The sequence below is a fragment of the Priapulus caudatus genome, unplaced genomic scaffold (genome assembly GCF_000485595.1).
Source record: "Priapulus caudatus unplaced genomic scaffold, Priapulus_caudatus-5.0.1 Scaffold87, whole genome shotgun sequence".
Classification (NCBI taxonomy): Eukaryota; Metazoa; Priapulida; class Priapulimorpha; order Priapulimorphida; family Priapulidae; genus Priapulus; species Priapulus caudatus.
Window position 1 is genome coordinate 438,698 of NW_014577148.1, and position 20,431 is coordinate 459,128.

The 20,431-nt window shown below is 42.5% G+C and overlaps 2 protein-coding genes across 5 annotated transcripts in view; one reads left to right on the top strand and one right to left on the bottom strand.

Moving 5' to 3' along the window:
* The window catches only part of LOC106804786 (pentatricopeptide repeat-containing protein 1, mitochondrial-like), a 24,843-nt gene extending 21,562 nt beyond the window's left edge, over positions 1-3,281 (bottom strand). For 2 of the 4 annotated variants that reach the window (XM_014806129.1, XM_014806126.1), the window contains exon 1: positions 3,222-3,281. The gene's annotated coding sequence lies outside the window, so the exon portion shown is untranslated. Of the gene's footprint in view, positions 1-2,656; positions 2,736-3,086; positions 3,167-3,221 lie in introns of those variants that run through there. The other 2 variants (XM_014806127.1, XM_014806128.1) reach the window with 2 other exon arrangements.
* Positions 3,282-3,331: 50 nt separating this feature from the next.
* LOC106804788 (procollagen galactosyltransferase 2-like) lies at positions 3,332-13,096 on the top strand. Its single transcript, XM_014806130.1, has 9 exons — positions 3,332-3,613; positions 4,050-4,278; positions 5,160-5,224; positions 5,667-5,736; positions 6,708-6,915; positions 7,048-7,167; positions 7,643-7,693; positions 10,164-10,240; positions 12,976-13,096. Exons 1-9 carry the CDS (start codon positions 3,387-3,389, stop codon positions 13,084-13,086), a joined length of 1,158 nt encoding a protein of 385 aa, XP_014661616.1. The 5' UTR covers positions 3,332-3,386; the 3' UTR covers positions 13,087-13,096.
* Positions 13,097-20,431: the final 7,335 nt, after the last annotated feature.

Below are 20,431 nucleotides of genomic sequence, written 5' to 3' on the forward strand. Positions count from 1 at the left end.
ATAGATAGATAGATAGATAGATAGATAGATAGATAGATAGATAGATAGATAGATAGATAGATAGTAGATAGTAGATAGATAGACAGATACGACCTACAGTGAGTATAGTAGTCGGTACAGCTAGTAGATAGATAGATAAACAGACAGATATGACCTACAGTGAGTATAGTAGTCGGTACAGCTACAATTCGATCACGACACATCGTATATGATACGGCGCAGCGCGTGTGTGTCTATAACGTTAATGCCGGACTAGTGTTCCGCGGCGTTCTGGTGGCGATCTCACGTATTAGAGCATACGGTCTTGGGAATGCGTCGCTACAGACATCCGTTCACGTTCGATGTTTCACGTTATTAATTAGGGTATAAGCGTGCGCTAACCGCCCAGGCTTAACCTTCACTATACGCAAGATAATCAGGCCAAGGGTATGCCTATGCATATTCGACGCGCAGTTCGTTTAAGTCCATCCACTTATAGTGTCAGACTATCTGTAGCGAGTGTGTCATGTCGGTGCGCGTGTGTCTGCGTGCGTGCGTGCGTGCGTGCGTACATGTGTGCGTTCGTGCATGCGTTCGTGCGTGCGTTCGCGCGAGCGTGTGTGCATGTGTGTGTGCGCGTGTGTTCGCACGCACATATGGATGTAGGAGTTTGCAATAGCGCACACCGATAATGGCTGGGTATAATTGATTAATAACTAATAATTGGTTAATAAATGGTTAATATGTGATTAATCGATGACACTATATTGTATGGCATCGGTATCGAACAGATGTTCTTGCCATATTGCTTGAAAACACAGCGATCCATGCAAGCTCGTAACTATAATATGCAAATTAGTTTAAGCTCATTAACTTCTTAGTCGCTCGTGATAGCCAGGCCGCAGTATAAACAGTCATTCCCTAAGCATATACCGCGCAGGTTTTATTCAGTTATTATTATTTGAGAGAGAACCAATAATCTCCTGAACGCATATATATCTGAAAGTTTATAGCGAAATGAATTCTCACTCGATTCTTATTTAGAAAATCCCGGTAAGTTACAGAGATCGTAATGAGATATGGAAATAGACTGGAATCAAGTGACGCCTGAGGTATGGCTCAGGATATCAGCCGTCAGCCGTGGACGTGCTATCGTCTACCATCAACGTGCCCTAACATCGTTTGTTAATGTTTAACATCGAATTTTGCTAATTAGGACTGACTCGAAGTTTACAGGGGCTTATCTGCGCGGGAAAAGGGATTGCATGTGTCGCCCCCTGGTGTCTCGTACTGGGCATGGTACAAATACTTGCCCCCGCAGTTGTCTGCCTACACTACAGACGCGCGGACTACACGTACCGCCAATTAACGAATGTCACTGAGATATCACTGAGGAAGGTCGGCGGTTCAACTCCCGGTCGGGTCATACCAAAGACTTGAAAAATGGTATAACACACGGCTTCTCTGCTTAGCATTCAGTAAATAGAGATAGAGTGTGGCAAGTTAACTCGCAGTGCTACCAGTGGACTAACCCTCTACTGTAGCATTTACTGTGAAAGCAGCTGCGGGGCCCCAGGGTTACAGAAACGGAGATAGGCACCGCCCTATGCGCCTGTAGCTATACGCTATGCGTATATGAAGGCGCGGGAAGGATTTAACTGAGATATTACATCGACGAACTTTTCACGGCAATTTGAACAACTCTACTAGCGCGTGTGTTTCCCGCGTCGGTGTCGTTAGCGCGGTGGTTGAACACAGTTGATTGAAGCTTTTGTTACAAAACGTTGTAACGGTGGCAATCACGAAGCGACGTCTCCTTAGCGCGATAACAGCACGCCGACGATACTGATCAGCGAACGAGAGGCTGTCCTGTACTGCTATCGTTAGCACTAACCGGCACCAGGCACTCACCCGCGGTTGCCAAGAAGCAAAGTCAAGAAGCAAAAAACACCGAAGAAAACGAACGGCAACCGTAAGGCGGGTACTCTAAAAATCATCCGCAAGCGTCTCCGCGCTATCACATCGCTGTTCCTACTACACGACAATTGTGTTTGCACATGCTCTCAGCCGCTGCTGCGGCGGCTACGTGGATGCGGCAGAGCTTGTGAAGCTACATTAATAAACGCTAATCAGCTTTGATAAGCGCGACCGAAATTCATTCCGTATTTCATTCATCTGACCTCTGCTTTCCGATGCAAGGCCACTCATCGACAAACAAGCAGATCGAATTTCTCTTCGCCCCTTTGATTTGTCGGCAAAGACTGAGACTGCGTGTGTATATCTACGCACCTGTCTTAGACGTCTGCCCGTATGCACATTAACAGCAACGGGGACACATTTCAGGGATAGACTAGCCAGGCATTCACAGGTTCGCTACGCAAGAACACCGGAAGCAACCGGCGGAACCGCTCTCGCAGCGCATGCGCAGACTACGCGCGCGCGCGCGTGTGTGTGTGCGTGTGTGTGTATGTAAATATATATATATATATATATATATATATGTCATATGCGCATTGCATCTAGGATCTACGTGTGCGTGCGTGTGTGTGTGTATGTAAATATATAACTATAACTATAAGATATGAGTAGGATATAAATGTTTGTCATATAATATTACATGTTTAGTAAAATTGTTCTTTTCATGCTCAAGGACTACAGCTACTACTATGCGAATTACCTTCATTTATGAACTTCTTGTAACGAAGTATAATTAGTATGCTCATATATGCACTAATGCTGAGAGGGTCTATGTCCCCTGGGGTACTGCCGGAACGTACTCAGGGTACGGTCCGGTATACCGGAACGTACCCTGGTACTATCTAATATGCCGAACCGTACCTCGTCTACTCCACTAACGAGTCTAGGGAGTCGCCTACGCCTACTCCCTAACCCGAACCCTAACCCTAATCCTAACCCTAACCCTAATTCTAACCCTAACCATATCAAATAGTGACCAGGGTACGTTCCGGTATACCGGACCGTACCCAGGGTAAGTTCCGGCAGTACCCTGGGGGACATAGACCCTATGGCTATGAGCTGCACTAATGCCGCAATGGCATGCCACTAGTGGCACTACTTTGTAAAACTGTTTATGCCATTTGATTTACCTGCTTTTACCATCACTGAACTATGTTACCATCACAGTGTTGTATATATTCTGTATAACGTATAATATAATGTAATGTACATATGTGTTTCTGGAAATAAAGGACATTATAAAAAAAAAGTTTGAAGTTACACACCAAATCATGTTTTTCCATGGGCGCAGACATGCTGACGTCGAATGTGGCGACACCTATATAGTTTTTTTGTCAACACATGAAAGTACAGCACTCGCGCCAGATTTGTGAGAGGCTGACTGCGGAGTAGTAAAGAGGAGGCGGCTGTACTTGAGCCACGAAGTGTACATGATGGAAGAGAGGATGGTGAAGAGATTTTCTGCATTTTCTATATTTTTTCTTCTACTAGAAATGAATATTTGTGCGCAGTGCTCGAGCATAGATGGAGAATTGGGCGATCGCCACAAACCTGCAGTATTATTGGTAATTCTAGCTAGAAATAAAGCGCACACGTTACCACAGTACTTGGGATTCATAGATAACTTGGATTATCCTAAAGATAGGATCAGTTTATGGTAAGTACGAGGTGTTGTTATGCATTATGTACTAGTCTAGGAAATGCCGAACAAAATTGAGATATCCCATTTCATTCAGCATTTCAAGAGGATTTTTAAAGCTATAAATAATTAAATATGTAATTTATACGTACTATTCAGTGTTCAGATATTCATATATTCATTTATAAATTAAATAGCGAATAATGTAACTCAGGTTTACCACGTTTACTACGTCATAGAATAGAAATTAGAATACGTTCGGTTGGTAACATCCGTTTTTTCATTTATAAAGTAAATAAGTACGCGTGTATGGTGATAATCACATACCCTAGGCTTCAATTAAACTGTCAGAATCAGTTTCTACTTTAATATCATGCAGTCACATTGATAATATCAGTTTGACTTATATATATACATATGCGTGTGCATACCAGATGTGCTTCACTTTCTCTAGGGTCAGAGCAGATCACAGCATTGACAACACATCAGCTGTTCTAAGAGAGTGGGTGAATGGCGCAGGTCCACTGTACCATTCGTACGACATGAGGTTCGATGACTCCCCATCCTTCTTCGCTGATGAGATTGGCCCCATGGACTGGCCAGAATCGAGATACTACCACATCATTAACTTACGAGAGGAGGCATTAAACGCTGCAAGGCGAATGTGGGCTGACTATGCATTTGTGCGTAATTTTTGGTATTGTAGAAATGGTAGAAATTTTGTTGGTGTTGGAGGTGTTGTTGTTGTTGTTGTTGTTGTTGTTGTGGTTGTTGCCATTGTTGTTATCGTTTGATGCAGTTTACTCTTCACAAGCAAATGCTCATTGAGAGGGTCTCTCTCCATGCAAATATCACCCCTGGTAATGCAAGCACTCTACAAGTACAATTGTTGTAATATGGTTTTTGAAGCTGAGGATTTTTGTAGTGTTTCTGTTTTGGTGTAGTGGTGGTGCTTGTAGATGACGCAAATGAAACAGTAACAGCCGACTCACAGGAATCATACTTTACATGTACTCTAACGAGTTCGTCACAATGCGTACAGATGAAGTTGTTGACTCTAAGCGAATTACTGAGCGTTTCCCGGATGTCTCGAATGATACCTCCCTTTATAGAGGCCATGGTTTCCCTCATTGTTCTTTGTTTACCTTATCATTGCTAGTAATTACTGATCCTTTCTCTTAATCATCTGCTACTTCTGTGTCTTCCACCAACCACGAGCATTATATCAGCTTTCTAGCCATCACTAAATCACTTATGTCGCATACTAGTCGTCCTATCGTTGCTAGTGGTTATGTACTGTCTCCTCTCCTGAATTTCTACTGCCCCTCTATCCTCTACCAACATTAAGCGTTATCCCGCATTGTAACCATCAATAAATCACTGTCGTCAGAGGACCTGCTATTCTATGTAGTGATTGCAGTGTCTTTGTTACGCTTGTTGTAGGCGCTACAGTATATTTTCTGGCTATCCATGCTATTGCTAATACAGGGTTTTTGGCAAAATTGTATACCCCTTTGTAAATGTATTCTATCAGCATGCTTTATGTGCATATTTTTCATTTCAGTTTGTTGACAGTGATAACTTTTTGGAATATGAAGACACACTTAATGAATTAATCAAGCAAGAAAGGTTTGTATATAACACACACTATATATATATATATATAACCCCAGCTATTTGCATTTTTATAACAGACGATGTTACAGTTGGTCGGTTCAGTTGCTAAGTTAGGCAGGATCATAAAAAGAGCTTGATCTTCCAACGTATTTGATTCGGCTGATTCTGCTTTCGGATATGTTCTGGCTATTCCGCTCAATAGCTGGGAGAAGTGGTAGCACAGAACAAGTTTGGCAGTCTTCTGTCATCACTAGAGTAGTGTAGATGCAAATTGAATTGATTAAATCTCACAATGTTGGTCTAAGCTTTGCCATCGTGCATATTATCAAGAATCTATCAATATTGATAGACTCCTGATATTATTTATAACAAAGTTATATAGGTGTGTATTTTTGCATAAGTTGAAACGAAATTTAATTGAAACAAGTTATACACAGCTTTGTGCTCATTGCAGACTGTTGGTAGCACCTATGCTAGAGTCCAGCACAGCCTTCTCCAATTTCTGGTGTGGACAGGATGAAAATGTTAGTAACTACACATTTGGTTGTATGAGCTGATATATTATGCAATTTGTCTCATATGTTGTAAGAGTCTATAACCTCCATCAAGTGTACACTCATATTAAGATGTTTAATTTTGTTAAAAGAAGTGATTGTATAGCTGATTTATTTTTCCTTATAGGAATATCAATAGTACCAAAGGTGTCAGTAGGTACCATCAGTTTAATTATTAGTATTAAATACATAAAAGCATATCTTTCTTTTACTTTATAAATAGGTTCTTTTATTTTATAATAAGTTATGCTTTTATGATCATATCAGGAGTGTATCAAAATCAGTGTATCAAAGGAGTGTATCAAAATCATCAGTGTTTGATACACTCCTGATCATATCACATACCTAGCTCTAGTACTATAGCCCGCGGATCGCTGCCGCAGGGCTATAGCACATTCTGCCATAGATGTAATCTAAGCAAATGGTCCAACTGATGTGACCAAAAATTTATCCCCAAAACGTAAAATGATCGGGCTTTTTAACACTTATCTATCAACATGGACACCTCACCTATCTTTTTGAACACTTCCACAACTTTACACCAGGTATTTATGCTGTTATTCCTCAAAGTCTTAGCACTGAAGAGTCACGCGTGCACACATAAGCAGAGCAACCGCATTTGAAAACAAAACACCAGTAGTGCTAAGACTTTGAGGAATAACAGCATAAATACCTGGTGTAAAGTTGTGGAAGTGTTCAAAAAGATAGGTGAGATGTCCATGTTGATAGATAAGTGTTAAAAAGCCCGATCATTTTACGTTTTGGGGATAAATTTTTGGTCACATCAGTTTGCTTAGATTACATCTATGGCAGAATGTGCTATAGCCCTGCGGCAGCGATCCGCGGGCTATAGTACTAGAGCTAATCACATACCCTACTTCAAACCGAAGTTCCTGATATTAATGATGATATCTTATATTTGATATGATGTTTGCACGAAGGGTTATTATAAGAGAACGGAGGAATATCTGCCTACCCTGCAAAGAGAACGTCTTGGCTGTTTCCATGTTCCGATGATACATTCTACGTTTCTCATCGATCTTCGACAAAGGAAGTCTGACAGCTTGACATTCAACCCTAACAAATTGAAGGATTACAAGCATGCAGTGGATGACATCATTATTTTTGCGCAGTCTGCTAGAGATGCTGGTATGTGCTAGCCACTATTATTGTCAATCTCTCCTGATGAAGCAATATATAGTCCCCACTGTTAGGCAATTTGTATGGCCTGGAGGCTGGATGTTGTTAGAAGCTGATTAAAATAAACTGTTTGGGTTTCAGGTATTCCAATGTACATTTGTAATCATAAAGAGTTTGGTCACATGTCAGTTCCACGGCAGCCCCGAGAGACTCTGGAGTACGATGAAGAATGCTTCGCCAATCTCAAACTGGATGCAATGAGTATTTGAACACTTTTTTCGACTGTTGTTATATATAAGCAAAAATCCACGAACACTAATCGGCACATCTTTAGATATGGCTTTTATTAATTTTTGTACAATATTGAGAAATTAAAACAAGTATTGTAATTAAAAGCTGATCAAATTGAAAATAATACTGAAAGTTATGTTACTCTACTCCTGTTATAATTTACATCTGTGAGGAATGTACAGTCCAATATAAGACAAATATAGTTGATGGATGTGTGTGGCATGCCGTTCCGTTCACGCTTCAGATTGGTTTCAGTCAATACTAGCTGGTATCTTGGAGACATATCAGTCTGTGCCAGAGCCTAGAGAGTGAATGTAAATTAAATATGAATGTGTTTTAATGTGAAGTATGTCTAAAATTTTTATTTGTGTATGAATTCCATTGGACATGATTATGGTTAATCTGATTGGCTTCATCCTGAATTTGTGCCAATTATTTATTTCAGCGCAATACTCACAGTGGGAGTACAGGTGGAATAAGACGAGGAAACATTATGGTATGTGCATGGTGTCAAATTATTATATATCAATAAGATGTGTGTATATATATGTAAATATTTAGATGTAAGCACACACTGCTAGATAAACCTGTCTGCATGCAATCATGATTAGGCTTTGGGTTTTTACATTGAGTAGAGTGAATAGTATCTCCTGTAGATTTTCTATCTAGCTGGAGGCCAGGAGTTCTTATTCCAGCTAGCCTGCTAGATGTATATAGGTATTCCATCAGGTGTAAGATCATAATAGTTCTGCGTACAGAATCTGCTGTTATGGGACTCTTGTTATTAAAGTGTCAAAGCAGGTCAGGTATAGTATAGCATATTGGTGCATGTTTAAAGTTATTACCTTACGAAAACCCATATTAATAATATAAACCGGAGGCTTGTATGTCTTTTCACTGTATTCAATAATTGTTCACACTGTATGCACAACAAATACTCCTCATAGATGATAACTAAAAATAGACGAAATTACACTGGTAATATATGAGCATTTATATATTTTTTTGGTATAGAGTGAGTGTAGCTATTTTTACGTTGCTCAATTTGCTTAATCAACTGAATGTAATACTATAGAATAATACTATAGATTAATACTATAGAATGTGAGAGCATATTATGATACTTATTGCACACAAAATAGTATATACTTATATTTGTTCCGTTTGGTTTCCGTTATCAGATATTCCCTCATGTTACCGTATACAATGCTGAGTTTCAAAATCATAGATTTTTGGTTCTGCCATGACAAAAATCCAACTGTGCTGCTACCGTTGTGAAGTTGTGCTTTTGAATTTTAATTTGGAACATTTCACATTGCGAACTCATCTCTATAATGCAATTAACAAGTATTTAACCGAATGGCTTGTTTACGATAAATACATGCATGTAATCTCATTGAAATTAGAAGTGAAATGTAAGACATTGCAATCATTCTCTTAAGTTAACAAATAAGAAACGCCCCCAGTCTGTAGCTGGAAAGTTACATAGCGCAACTACATTAGCAAATGTATATGTAGTGGCACCCCCGTTGTTGTAGGCAAAGGATCACGGAAAGTTGTAAAACATTTAAAAAAACTTGAGTAAATATTGAACGACCAATTTTTTATGTAGCATAATTGAAACCTACTTCAACCGAAAATACATATTGAACCTAGAGTCTTCTTTCCATTTTAAGGAAACTAATTTTAAGGAAAATAATTCCTACATATTTTTGTCATGGTACAGGCTTAGGCCTACTCTAAACATGAAATGTCCCCTGCTCCTTGTATGCAGCTAGCCTAATCTGGGATCTATAGATCATTCATGCGTGAGTGAAAATGCCCTAGCTTGTTACACGCTGTATGCATCCAGAAGTGTCTGTATACAGCTAAACACGTGCAGTTTTATGATTGCATTCACCGGGCATTGACTTAGCCAGTGCTATACACTCCTCGGCTGGATTCCTTGTAGTTTCAGTCCAATTGCTATTAGGACTAGGACTTCCTGTCCAATTGTCTAACCATAGTGAGTGGAGTGAATGTGCATTTCTTATTTTCCTGAGTTCATTCTCGCTGATTGGTTATTGCAATTGAAAGATGCAGATTAAATGTAGATGTGGTTGAACTATTCGATCATCTAGATCTTATACTGGTGAATAGATTAACCTCGGATGTTGCGCCAATGAACCATATTGCTGTTACAACCACTTTCGTTGCATGCTGTATTTGTACTATGCTGTGCACAATATATAATGATTGGACATTTACAGGGTGTTTTGCTAGTTTGAAATTGCATACGAAGAGAATATTAAAGAGGGGTGATCACTGACCAGATGATGAGGTATAGGCCTACATAGGGGACAATTGTTGATTGTTGAGAGCAAACAACAATTGGAAGAAGAAATACTTGCAGTTCCTGGCAACTCCCTATGTACAGTCACTCATCAAATTTAGCTTGATAATCATCATATTCATAGTTGCTAATCTTATTACATTTACAGACAAAATAGCTTTTTTGTGTATGTATGTGATTGGGTATTTTTTGTTTACAAGTGATAATGCCTGTCATTGTTGCCAAAATATTTTATTACAATATACAATGTCAAATATCATAAGTTAATTAACTTGTCATTTACTTATATTTAAACACAAACCTTAATAATGCTAATTTAATACTAACTACCCCCTCCCCATAACACGTTTTTGAAAGTATCATTTTTGAACACGTTTGTATATTACACTGTTACACACGTGTCATCAATATTACAGTAACAAATAATTATATACAATACCTGCAATTTGCACTTGTGAATTATTTTCCCCAATAGATGGCGCAACGATGTATTTTGGCCAGCTTATACCTGTTGTCCTGTTCATAAGGTCCTTGTACATACTAACGTTATTTGTTATTAATGTATTGACCTGTCATTTTCCCTTTTAAATAAAAACTCGGAAACATTTTTTAATGCTAGTGTGTTTGACTTTAGGTGAAGCCGAACCAATGTTGGTGTCCAAATATGTCACTGTCCCAGAGAAAACGAAAGATTCGCTTGGCTTTGATAAGGTAACAATGATGTAGTTGTTCTGAAATATCTTGGATATATTGGTATGACTGTTTCAGATATATTGTGGTGATATTCTTACACAAAATACAAACCTAGCAAGATGTATGCTAAGTCAAAAATTAGTTACAAAAAAGCTATCTTCACATCTTATTCTTGAAAGATCAGCGTGTGTTTATTGTTTAAGAAACATCTAGCATAATAGTATAACTGTAAAATATAAGTACATTTATAACTATAGAAGAAGCACACAGAAGTACAGACAGTTGAAATATAGCAATCATAAGCTTTTATTACTCCTTACAAATCTAATATCTTTGTAAGTTACACAAGGTAAATGCTAACTGGCAAACAAGCGTCAGTGTTGTCATGTTCTTTTTTTAAATATAGCAGCATATATAGTATTTGTTTAGTACAAATAATTAGTATACTCAGTGTCTATGGTTAATTGCTTGAATGAAATATTCCTGTAATATTTGCATGTAGTGCATGCAATATATATAGTTAGTTCATTTATTTTCATCAATTATAGGAACATAAAATGGGGAGATTTTCCTTAGTATATTATCATAATGAGATATTGGGCACTATTTACCATACAATCAGCAAGAGGAGGGTTCCTAGATTCTGTGCCGATCTCTGGCCTGCCAAGTAGACTCCTTGGCCTTGTTAAAGACTAATTTGTCATGCAGAGGGTGGTCATAACTTAACTCATACACATTGTACATTCATGGCACTCTCAGCCAGTCTTAACAACTGAAATGCGTACGCCAGGTTGTAACAGCTTTTATATTTGGTCCGTCTTTCTGTCTGTGAGTGGAATAAGCACAGTGTAAAGAGATAACAATTTGTGTATTGTTGGTACTAGGTAATGACCATTAATTATTTTGTTGTAGTTATTTAATATATTGAACTTTTAGTTGACTTTATTAATAGCAGTTAATAACATACTAAATGACCATTAATGGTTATCCGAACGAGACGGGCGGGGAGTATTTTGTTCGGAAAACTGATCTGATCGTATTACCGTTAAATATTCACGAGACCTTGAGATCTTGTTCGGATAATCCGAAATTCGGATAATTGATGCTCGGATAACTGAGGTTTGACTGTATACCGTACGGGCATTATTTTTATCAATGATTGTCTATTTTGTGCACATATAGACTAATCAAATATAATTTTACAGTGCACTGCCATTCACATAATCATATCATTAACCAGAAAAATCTATGGTGTCCCCAGACATTATTCTGTGGTTGATTACAATAAGGTGTGTATTAAATTATTAGTATACTCATGATATAATGTATATATATATGTATATGTATATATATATATGATATTTTTACACATCATTAATAAATAAGTCTACCATATAGTACATCATATACACATGGACCACCATTCTTCTATTGACTAATAGCAGTTACAAATTTGAGCTCAAAATAAGTTGCCTGCTCAGGTCAAATGGTTTGCTTGCCGTGAATTTGCCTGCAAAGTGGCAAAGACTGGCACTGTGCTTTCTATTTTATCATTTTGTCACTACCTCTAGTCAAACTACTGTGTGCACAGCTAATCTTGATGCAGCTTTAGCTCACATATCTCGTCTGAGAGTATCAACCTTGTAGAATATTGTATCGCGGTGCCACTTGCCACCTGCGAGTTAATTCATGACATGTTCTGTTGATTATTTCACTCTCGTAGCTTGTTAGCGTGACCTATTGTCCTCCATTTCGTTTTAAGTGTTTTCTGTCACAATTAAGTATCTTCCCTGTTAACAACCTTTAAGTTCGCAAAGTTTCGTATGTTCTATCAAGCACGACCATGCCAATTAATTGCCAACATTGAACTGCTGTATGTGATCAGGTCAATCATATGCTAACATTGACCCAGCACATGGGCGGATCCAGAGGGGGGGTCGAGGGGGTCCGGACCCTCCCTTTTTACCACAAAAAAAGGGAAAAAAACACACACACATGCACGCACGCACGCACGCACGCGCGCGCGCACACACACACACACACACACACACACTCTTCTCTTATATTGTCTCCATAAAAAAATCTTGTTTAGCTCTAGTTTTTCTGATAAAGATTTACTTATATATATGTAAATTCGTTATAAAAACCTAGAAATGGTCAAAGGGGGGTCCGCAGGCGTCCGGGGGACCGGATCTGATAAATTTTTGCATTCTAGACATCAAAATTACTGCTCAGATGCTCTCAGAATGCACCAATTTTTTAAAAAAAATCTTGGGGGGGGTCCCCCAACCCCCACCCCTTAAGTGGCCTTCGGCAGCTTTTTAAAACACCAGAAAAAGTAAGCAGGAAAAAGTGCCCTTTATTTCTTCCTGGACACCCCTTTTCAAAAATCCTGGATCCGCCCCTGCAGCAACCACGTGCCAACACTGACCACATCAACCACATGGATGTGTTGCCCCAACAGCACATTGCCAACGGTGATCATGGCAAAGCGGATGCATGCGTGCTGGGATGGTTGATATATGAGCAACAGACTGCCACTCCCCGCCATCTTACCGTCGCATATACCATTTTTGTCTTCATCTGCTACTCCGTCATTAGACGTGCTTGTGTTGCTCACGGTGCAGGTGGCGCCACGACTCGTGTCCACCACACGTCCGTTACACGCACGTCAGACGACCGTTTCTCTCGTAGGAGGCGCCACTCGTGCTTACGTCTCGGCCGTAGGCTGACATGTTGACTGTTGTGCGCAGGTGTTCCTGATCAACTTGCTGCGGCGACCCTTTCGTCGCCGACGCATGCTGGCGTCCCTGGCTGAACTTAGAGTTGACGCAGCTATAGTTGACGCTACGGACGGAAAGTAAGTCAGAGTTATAACTTTCCGCATGCGATCCCACTACTTTTTCCCCAGATGGGTCTATAGGTGGGAGGGAATTCGTGGGAGTGATTGAAAATGTGGGTGGAAATTGTTGGTAGGTGATTCTATGGGGGCATGGCAAATTGGAGTGAGTTGGAGTGAAACAGTCGTGTGGTTATATTGGTGTTGGTTGGGTGTAGGGTGGCGTAGGGGTTGAAGGGTGTAAGTTGAAGGAGAGTTATATACACAGGACAGAATTTGGAGCTAAGTAGATCACATGAGTGGAAGTCGAGGTTTTTTAGATACAGGTGTCAAGCAGCTTTAGTCACTTTGGCAATAACTGCATGCGATTGTTTGAGAAATATCTGGCCGAAAAGGTTTGTTACATTGCCATACATGATTGCAAAAATGTATATATGAGCAAAAAGCCAACGTGCTTAAGAATTTAGGCTTTGATGTAATTGGACCTTTTTTGTTCATTTTTATTGGCTTGAATATTTTTTTGAAGTTGTGTTAATTGTTCTGATGATATGGAGGGCAGTTAGTTCCCTATTGCATTGAACAGAGATAGAGATCTTCATTTCAACGTCGACTATATTATGTATCGGGCAATTATTGCTGCGACTCTATTCTAGGTGGCAGCAGTAGTCCACGTTATAATCGACCCGTGAGCCGACTGTCTAGGTTTGCCAGTGTGATTATTTTATATTGGTTAATGGTATGTTTGCCCACTTTACAAGAGCCTAAAGGCAAATACAATTAGGAACGGGGAGATTGTCTGCGATTATATTCAGGTTCAGGGACAGATATAAAACAGTTGAAAGGGGAAGTTTGCAGAGTTAGCAATACGGAGTGCACAAATGGGTTTTACACATTTAAAGAAATAGGGTTGCAATCCAAAAGATTCTAAAACGCAAGTGTTCTAAATAAAAATCATATTCTGTAAATATCGGCTAGTAGACGCTGCTTTTCTTCCCATTGGCCAATCCCTCTGTCTTTATCTACCTTGCAGTTGCACCTGTGTGACTTCTATGACTAATATCTAATGAAGTATTCCTGGCCCTTTATTGTAGACTCGTTATGTACATTAGCTCAGTGGCGTAGTTAGGGGGTGGGGGGGCAAAGGGGGCCATGGCCCCCTGTTGATTCAAAAGTTCAAAAAATAAAAATTGTTCTACTAAAAAGAGAATTGTCGTAGTCAAAATGAAGGCTGTACATGTACTCAAAAGTGCCTCAAATACCATCTGCAATCTACATTTTCCAAATTTTCTATACCCCACCTGTTTTTTACCCCCCTTGGAATCCTGGATCTGCCACTGAACAGTTACATGTCTTGGAAGCAGAGAACAACGAACAAACATGTCGCCCTTTTGCATGGCGCCCAAAACAGATTGAGAGGTGCAGGTGGGGGAGCGTGGGGTGTGGAGAGGGAGGCAGAGGAACAATTAAAATATTAAGTCATCCACTATTTTGCGCAGTTTGCTGTTTTTGGCCCCTCTGTTAAAAAATCTTGGCTACTGTGAGTACGCCCTGCATTAGCTAAGCTCAGTGTTTGAATAGAATCACCAGTATGTCTCTGACTGCACGGCCGCAATCATCACTTGTCCTATGTAGATTTCCATTGCTTGAAATACAGGAATTTTGGCAGCCTTTGTACAGACGTTTTGCATTAGGCTGGCAGATTCCGGTTGTCATTACTATGTCATAAATGACAAACAACTCGGATAGATTTAATGGCTCTATTGACCAACATGTCGTGGATTTTACATCACATGTTTCAAATAAGCGGCTTTCAGCTACACGTATTTAGGAACCAGCCTGTAAGTGAAGCAATTATGATTTGTATAAATAGTATGTTGTAGGCCCGGCTAAACTCAAAGAAAAGTGAAGCAGACATAAATTCAATCGCCTCTTAGATCCACTTAGCGCAGCATTGATAGTTGTACTAACCAGTTTGTTAGTGAAGCACTGCTAGATACGTGTTCTAGCAGTTCTAGTTCATGCTAGCAGTACTAGCAGTGTAATAGCAGTACTAGTTCAGGCAGTTGTAACTTTGCCGCTGCTGCCACTAGCGGCGCCACTGCCGCGTGAGCACATGTTCAGGTACTCTCCACTGAAGATTCACAGTCATACGCCAGCGTCGAGATGTGGGCTAATAGCAGTGGTTTAACGTCCTGCAGGTTTTGTCATGGCCTGATGATGGAGGGTCCATTTATATCGCAGGGCAGTCTTCAGAGAGCCATTATGTCCCCGCCTGTGTGCCCTCAGCGCACGGGACATGATAGAATATGCATAAGAAAGATAGAGACGCGGTAAATGCGGCTAGGCCCTTGTGACGTGGAAATAATTGATGTGTTCGCAGCGATCGGAACGAAGAATAATGGGAAGCTTACCGTCTAGAAATCATCAATGGGAATCTAATTGAGAAGGATGCATGTAAAATGCGCCCCGATGGATAGCATTTCAATAACTAATACTATACTCATGTACACCAATTACTCAATCTTATTCTCTCCGTGTCTCTCTACTCCCCACTTCCCTTATCTTAGTATCCGGCTCGCTGTGTGGCCAACCTAACCGCGCTCTTTTCTATGCTTGCATTCAGTCGCTAATTCACCCATCTCTTGTGAACAAAGATAACAAGTGGGTCATCTTTCGCAGTCACTAGAGTCCCCTTTAAATGGAGGGACTCTAGCAGCCACGAGGGTATTCAGTCACGTCTGCCAATCGGGCGGCCATCTTTGTTTGTCGAACACCAATCAGGAGCGTCGAGATTAGGTTGTACGCATGTCATCATTAGTGCGCCTGCTAAACTGCGTCGTAGTGCGAAGAGTGTCGTCAAAATGTTTGCGCTCTTCTCGAAGCTGAAGTGGAGAAAATTAAAAGCGTGAGAGCGTTTTTCAAGCGCAATGATTTTCGCGAGTATCTCTCTGCACGCCAATCGTAAAAAAGGAGTTGAGGGAAGGGGTAAGGGGTTACCATGACGATGCACAGTAGCTTTGTCACGAGCGCGGCAGATACGAGTGCTAGAGAAGCATGTGTATATGTGCAGGCGTGCGTTAGTGGGCAGGTGGGTGATCATAGGATGGTGTGGTAATGCTAGCGCGGGGTTAAACCGATGTGTTCGCTACAAACCATCAAGCATTATTAATGCAAATGCAAGATGCAAATTTGTGCATTTTATGATAATTTGTGATAATTTGTGCAATTCCTGCTATCATTGTACTCGTATATCCACACTTACAGCAGCACTGAGACAGCAGTGAAGGCACCGGTCTGCGAACCGCCTACATCGCGACACGTTAACAGACGCGACAACGTCTACATTTGATGTTAAGGGCAGCCGCGAAAGCAACCTGGTTGTGGTAGATGCTTTGGAGGGGAAGCGAAAGTGGGGGGTGGGGGAGGGTGAGCACCGCATTCACGAGGATGTAAACATTGTGTGAACCTGTTTGTTGTCAATACCACACCGCTTCTCGCTGTGCCTGCCCGTGGTAGAAGCCAAGCGGTGAATGGCCACCGAATGGTTCCCGCTTGACGTAAAGGCATTCATAACCAGCAGCGCGTGTTCAAACAGACGCATTAAGGCCATATATTGCCACAGCGCTGCCGCGGAGATGTCAAACAAATGCGTTTCCCGTTCGTCTATACACGGCGCATAAAAGCTGACGTGGCGTTATTTTTTCGGCGCCTAGATGACCGAGTTTAGGCGGTATTTATATTACGCTGACGAAAAGGCGAGGCATTGCCCATAAGGTAAAAATTTCTGAGTGAAAGTCGAAGCGAAACAAGTTAACAATGCATGCAAACTGTTTTACATATGAAATTCTATGTTATATCTGATGCACGGTAATTTATTCGGACCATATTTCCGCGCAAACACTTCCCTTTCACGCCTTTATGGGGAGCATGTAGTAAATGTGTTATATGAGAACGATTATTGGCCAAGCAACGGCTGCAATATACCTAGCGGGCGAAAATTGGATTTTGTCGACTCACGAGTTGTCGAGACTGGCACGCGTACTAGTACGTGCAGAAATTCTGCACCTCTCACAGTTTAATTGTTCAGAAAAAAGCCGATATCCTTCGTTTCGTCGGTAAAATTCCCCTTAGGTTCGCGGCATGGGTTCGCACGCCGTCGCCATGTAATCGCACACGCCCGCGTACTTACGATCTGCACTGGTGTGTAGGGTGCAGCGTTGCAGCCGGCTGAAAGGTGCGATAGGATATGTTTACTAGGCACTTCTAATTTTAACATATATTTCACGATATATTAAAGAATGATACAAAAACCCTAACCCTAACCCTAACCCTAACCCTAACCCTGACCCTAACTCTAACCCTAACCCTAACCCTGACCCTAATTAAATTTAAAATATATGTTAAAATTAGAAGTGCCTAGTAAACATATCCTATCGCACCTTTCACCGCTGCGTTCAGGCAGCGGTGAGATGCGCTTGTGTCGTGTTTCCGTGACGGTCGTCTAAACGCTGGGATGAGCAAGCCCACCAGCCTTCTCTTTATCTGTCGCATTCTCCCTTCTCCCCCACCGCGATCCACTCCTCCACCCTTCTTCTTAACACTCCCGAGTCCTTATCTCCACCTCCCCCGTTTCTTTTTTCTCCCCACCACTCATCATCCACCTCCTTTTTCATTCTCCCCGTCTTCCTCGTCCTCCTCTTTCTTTCAGCCTCTCATTCACGTCTCCTGTCGCTACACCGCTCTTCGCCTATTGCGTATTATAGCTTTCATGCAACATTCCGTGATACGTAATCAGTGCGTGCAATTACGGCCGATGTTATCCGTTTAAATGTAGTGATTTCGGGTTTCTTGGTATGTGGATATGATTCAATCGTAGTACTACTAATGAACTCTTGGATGCGTGCCTGATACTGATACGCAATTATCCGTCTTGTGCTGAATCGCATAGAAAGGGCATAGAGGGTCATTTAAAGTGCACGCACACGTCCAGCAATTTTATTAAAAAAATACGGTTAGAATTTGATAGATTTTAGTATCAGTGATAAATCTGTGAAATCCGACAAAGGGTAGCGATGGCTCAATCGAGTGCTCGCTTCGCATGTGGAAGGTCGGGGGTTCAACTCCCGGCCGGGTCATACCAAAGCCTTGAAAAATGGTACACACGGCTTCTCTGCTTAGCATTCAGCAAATAGAGATAGAGTGTGGCAAGTTAACTCGCAGTGCTACCAGTGGCCTAACCCCCCCTACTGTAGTATTTACTGTGAAAGCAGCTGCGGGGCCTCAGGGTTACGGAAACGGATATAGGCGCCGCCCTATGCGCCTATCTTCCAAATAAACTGCTACTGCTACTGTTACTGCCACTGCTACTGCTATTGCTACTGCTGCTGCTACTGCCACTACTACTGCCGCTGCGGCGACTGCTGCTACTGTTGTCGTTGCTGCTGCTACTGCTACTAGTACTGCTACTACTATATGTATAGTAGCAGCAGTACTAGTAGTACTGCTGTTGGTACTGCTACTGTTGTTGTTGTTGCTGCTGCTGCTACTTCTACTGCTGCTACTACTGCTACTACTATTGCTGCTGCTACTACTACTGCTGCTATTGCTACTACTGCTACTGTTGCTACTGCTGCTACTACCGCTGCTGCTATTGCTTCTGCTACTACTACTGGTTTTTTCCTAGTTTTTTTCTTAAAAAGAGGGTCCGACACACCAGGCGATGCCAAGGGCGATGCGCATCGCCCGACGCCGATCGGCCGATGGCATCGGGCGATGCCACGGCGATGGCATCGCGCAGTCGTGGACACACCAGGCGAATGCCATCGGCCGATGGCATCGGCCCGATTCTTGGCGGCGCAGTCGCAGTGCGAGAGAGAGAGAGAGAGAAAGTGGGGGGTAACTCAACAAAATGGCAGCGTCCAGAAAGAAATAAATAAGAGAAACGGAAACTTGCCAATTGCAAATGGCAGTTTTACATCATCGACTGTAAACAAACGAACAAGGAAGCGCAGTAAATCGGCTGGGAGAAACCGTAACCCACTGGGTTAAACCGCTGGGCTTGGTCGTCGACCCGACGCATGGGGTATTTAATAACTTATTGAATTGAATTGACGGCCGAAGACCACGGAGATTACCGACGGTCGTTACATGAGACCGCCCCCCCCACAAGTCCTCGCACATAAGTAATCAACTCTGTGCCACATCTGTCGCTAGGACCAGGTTATTCCTGGCTCGCAATTAAAAGTCTGCCATTTTTGTCGAATTACGTCAGTATCATTCGAACAACTCTGATTGGCTGATGAATTGTAAAATCCGCCCCGATGGCATCGGGCTGGCATCGGGCAGTCGTGGACACACCAACGATGCGCATCGGGCGATAATAATCAAAACGTTTTTTATCTAGTGACGATGCCAGGGCGATGCCATCGGCCGACGCCATCGCCGATGGCATCGGCGGCGATTGAGGGAACACAGGCGGACCAGGCGATTTTCACGCCGAGCATCGCGATGGAATTGCGGCCGATCATTCGGCCGATGGCATCGCCTGGTGTGTCCGGCCCTTTTACTCTTACGCTGATCTAGATTCATGATTGATGGCTCGTTAATCACAACACCGTTACCGCGCGCTAGACCGTGTGCGTGAAGTCGCCACGCTGCAGCGAGCGACACATAATCGTCATCGTCATCGTCGCGGTGGTCCATGGTTATTTTCATTATCAGCTGCGTCATCATCGTCATCATCGTCATCGCGGCTGTTGTCGTTGTCTTCCCCAGAGTCGTTGGCGTTTAGAATTGTCTGGGCATTTTGCGAAACTTGCCGCCGCACGTACGGCATGAGTACTAACCTCGAAGCTGTGTGACAACGGAAGCCCTGGCCTCGCAATCTAATTACGTAAGACGCGCCCGCCGCCGCGCCGCTGTCTCCGTGATTTCCCATTGTTCCCCTGGTTTCATCACAGACGTGCAGCGAATGCTTCGCGCCCGTGCCTACGTGCGATGAGTCAGGGAAGCTGCGGAGGAGAGCGGGAGAAGGCGGGGAAGCAAGCGACGGGGGGAGGGCGGGGAAGCAAGGACGGGGGGAGGCGAGAAGCAAAGGACGGGGGGAGAGGCCGGGGAAGCAAGGAAGGGGGACAAGGCGGGGTAAAGCAAGGAACGGGGGGAGGGCGGGGAAGCAAGGAACGGGGGAGGGCGGAGAAGCAAGGACGGGGGAGGGAGGAGAAGCAAGGACGGGAAGCAAGGACGGGGGGAGGCGGGGAAGCAATAGGCTCGGGGGGAAGGCCCGGGGAAGCAAGAACGGGGCGTGGAGGCGGCGGGAAGCAGACGGGGGAAGGCGGAAGCAAAGGGACGGGGGACTGGGGGGAGGGCTGGGG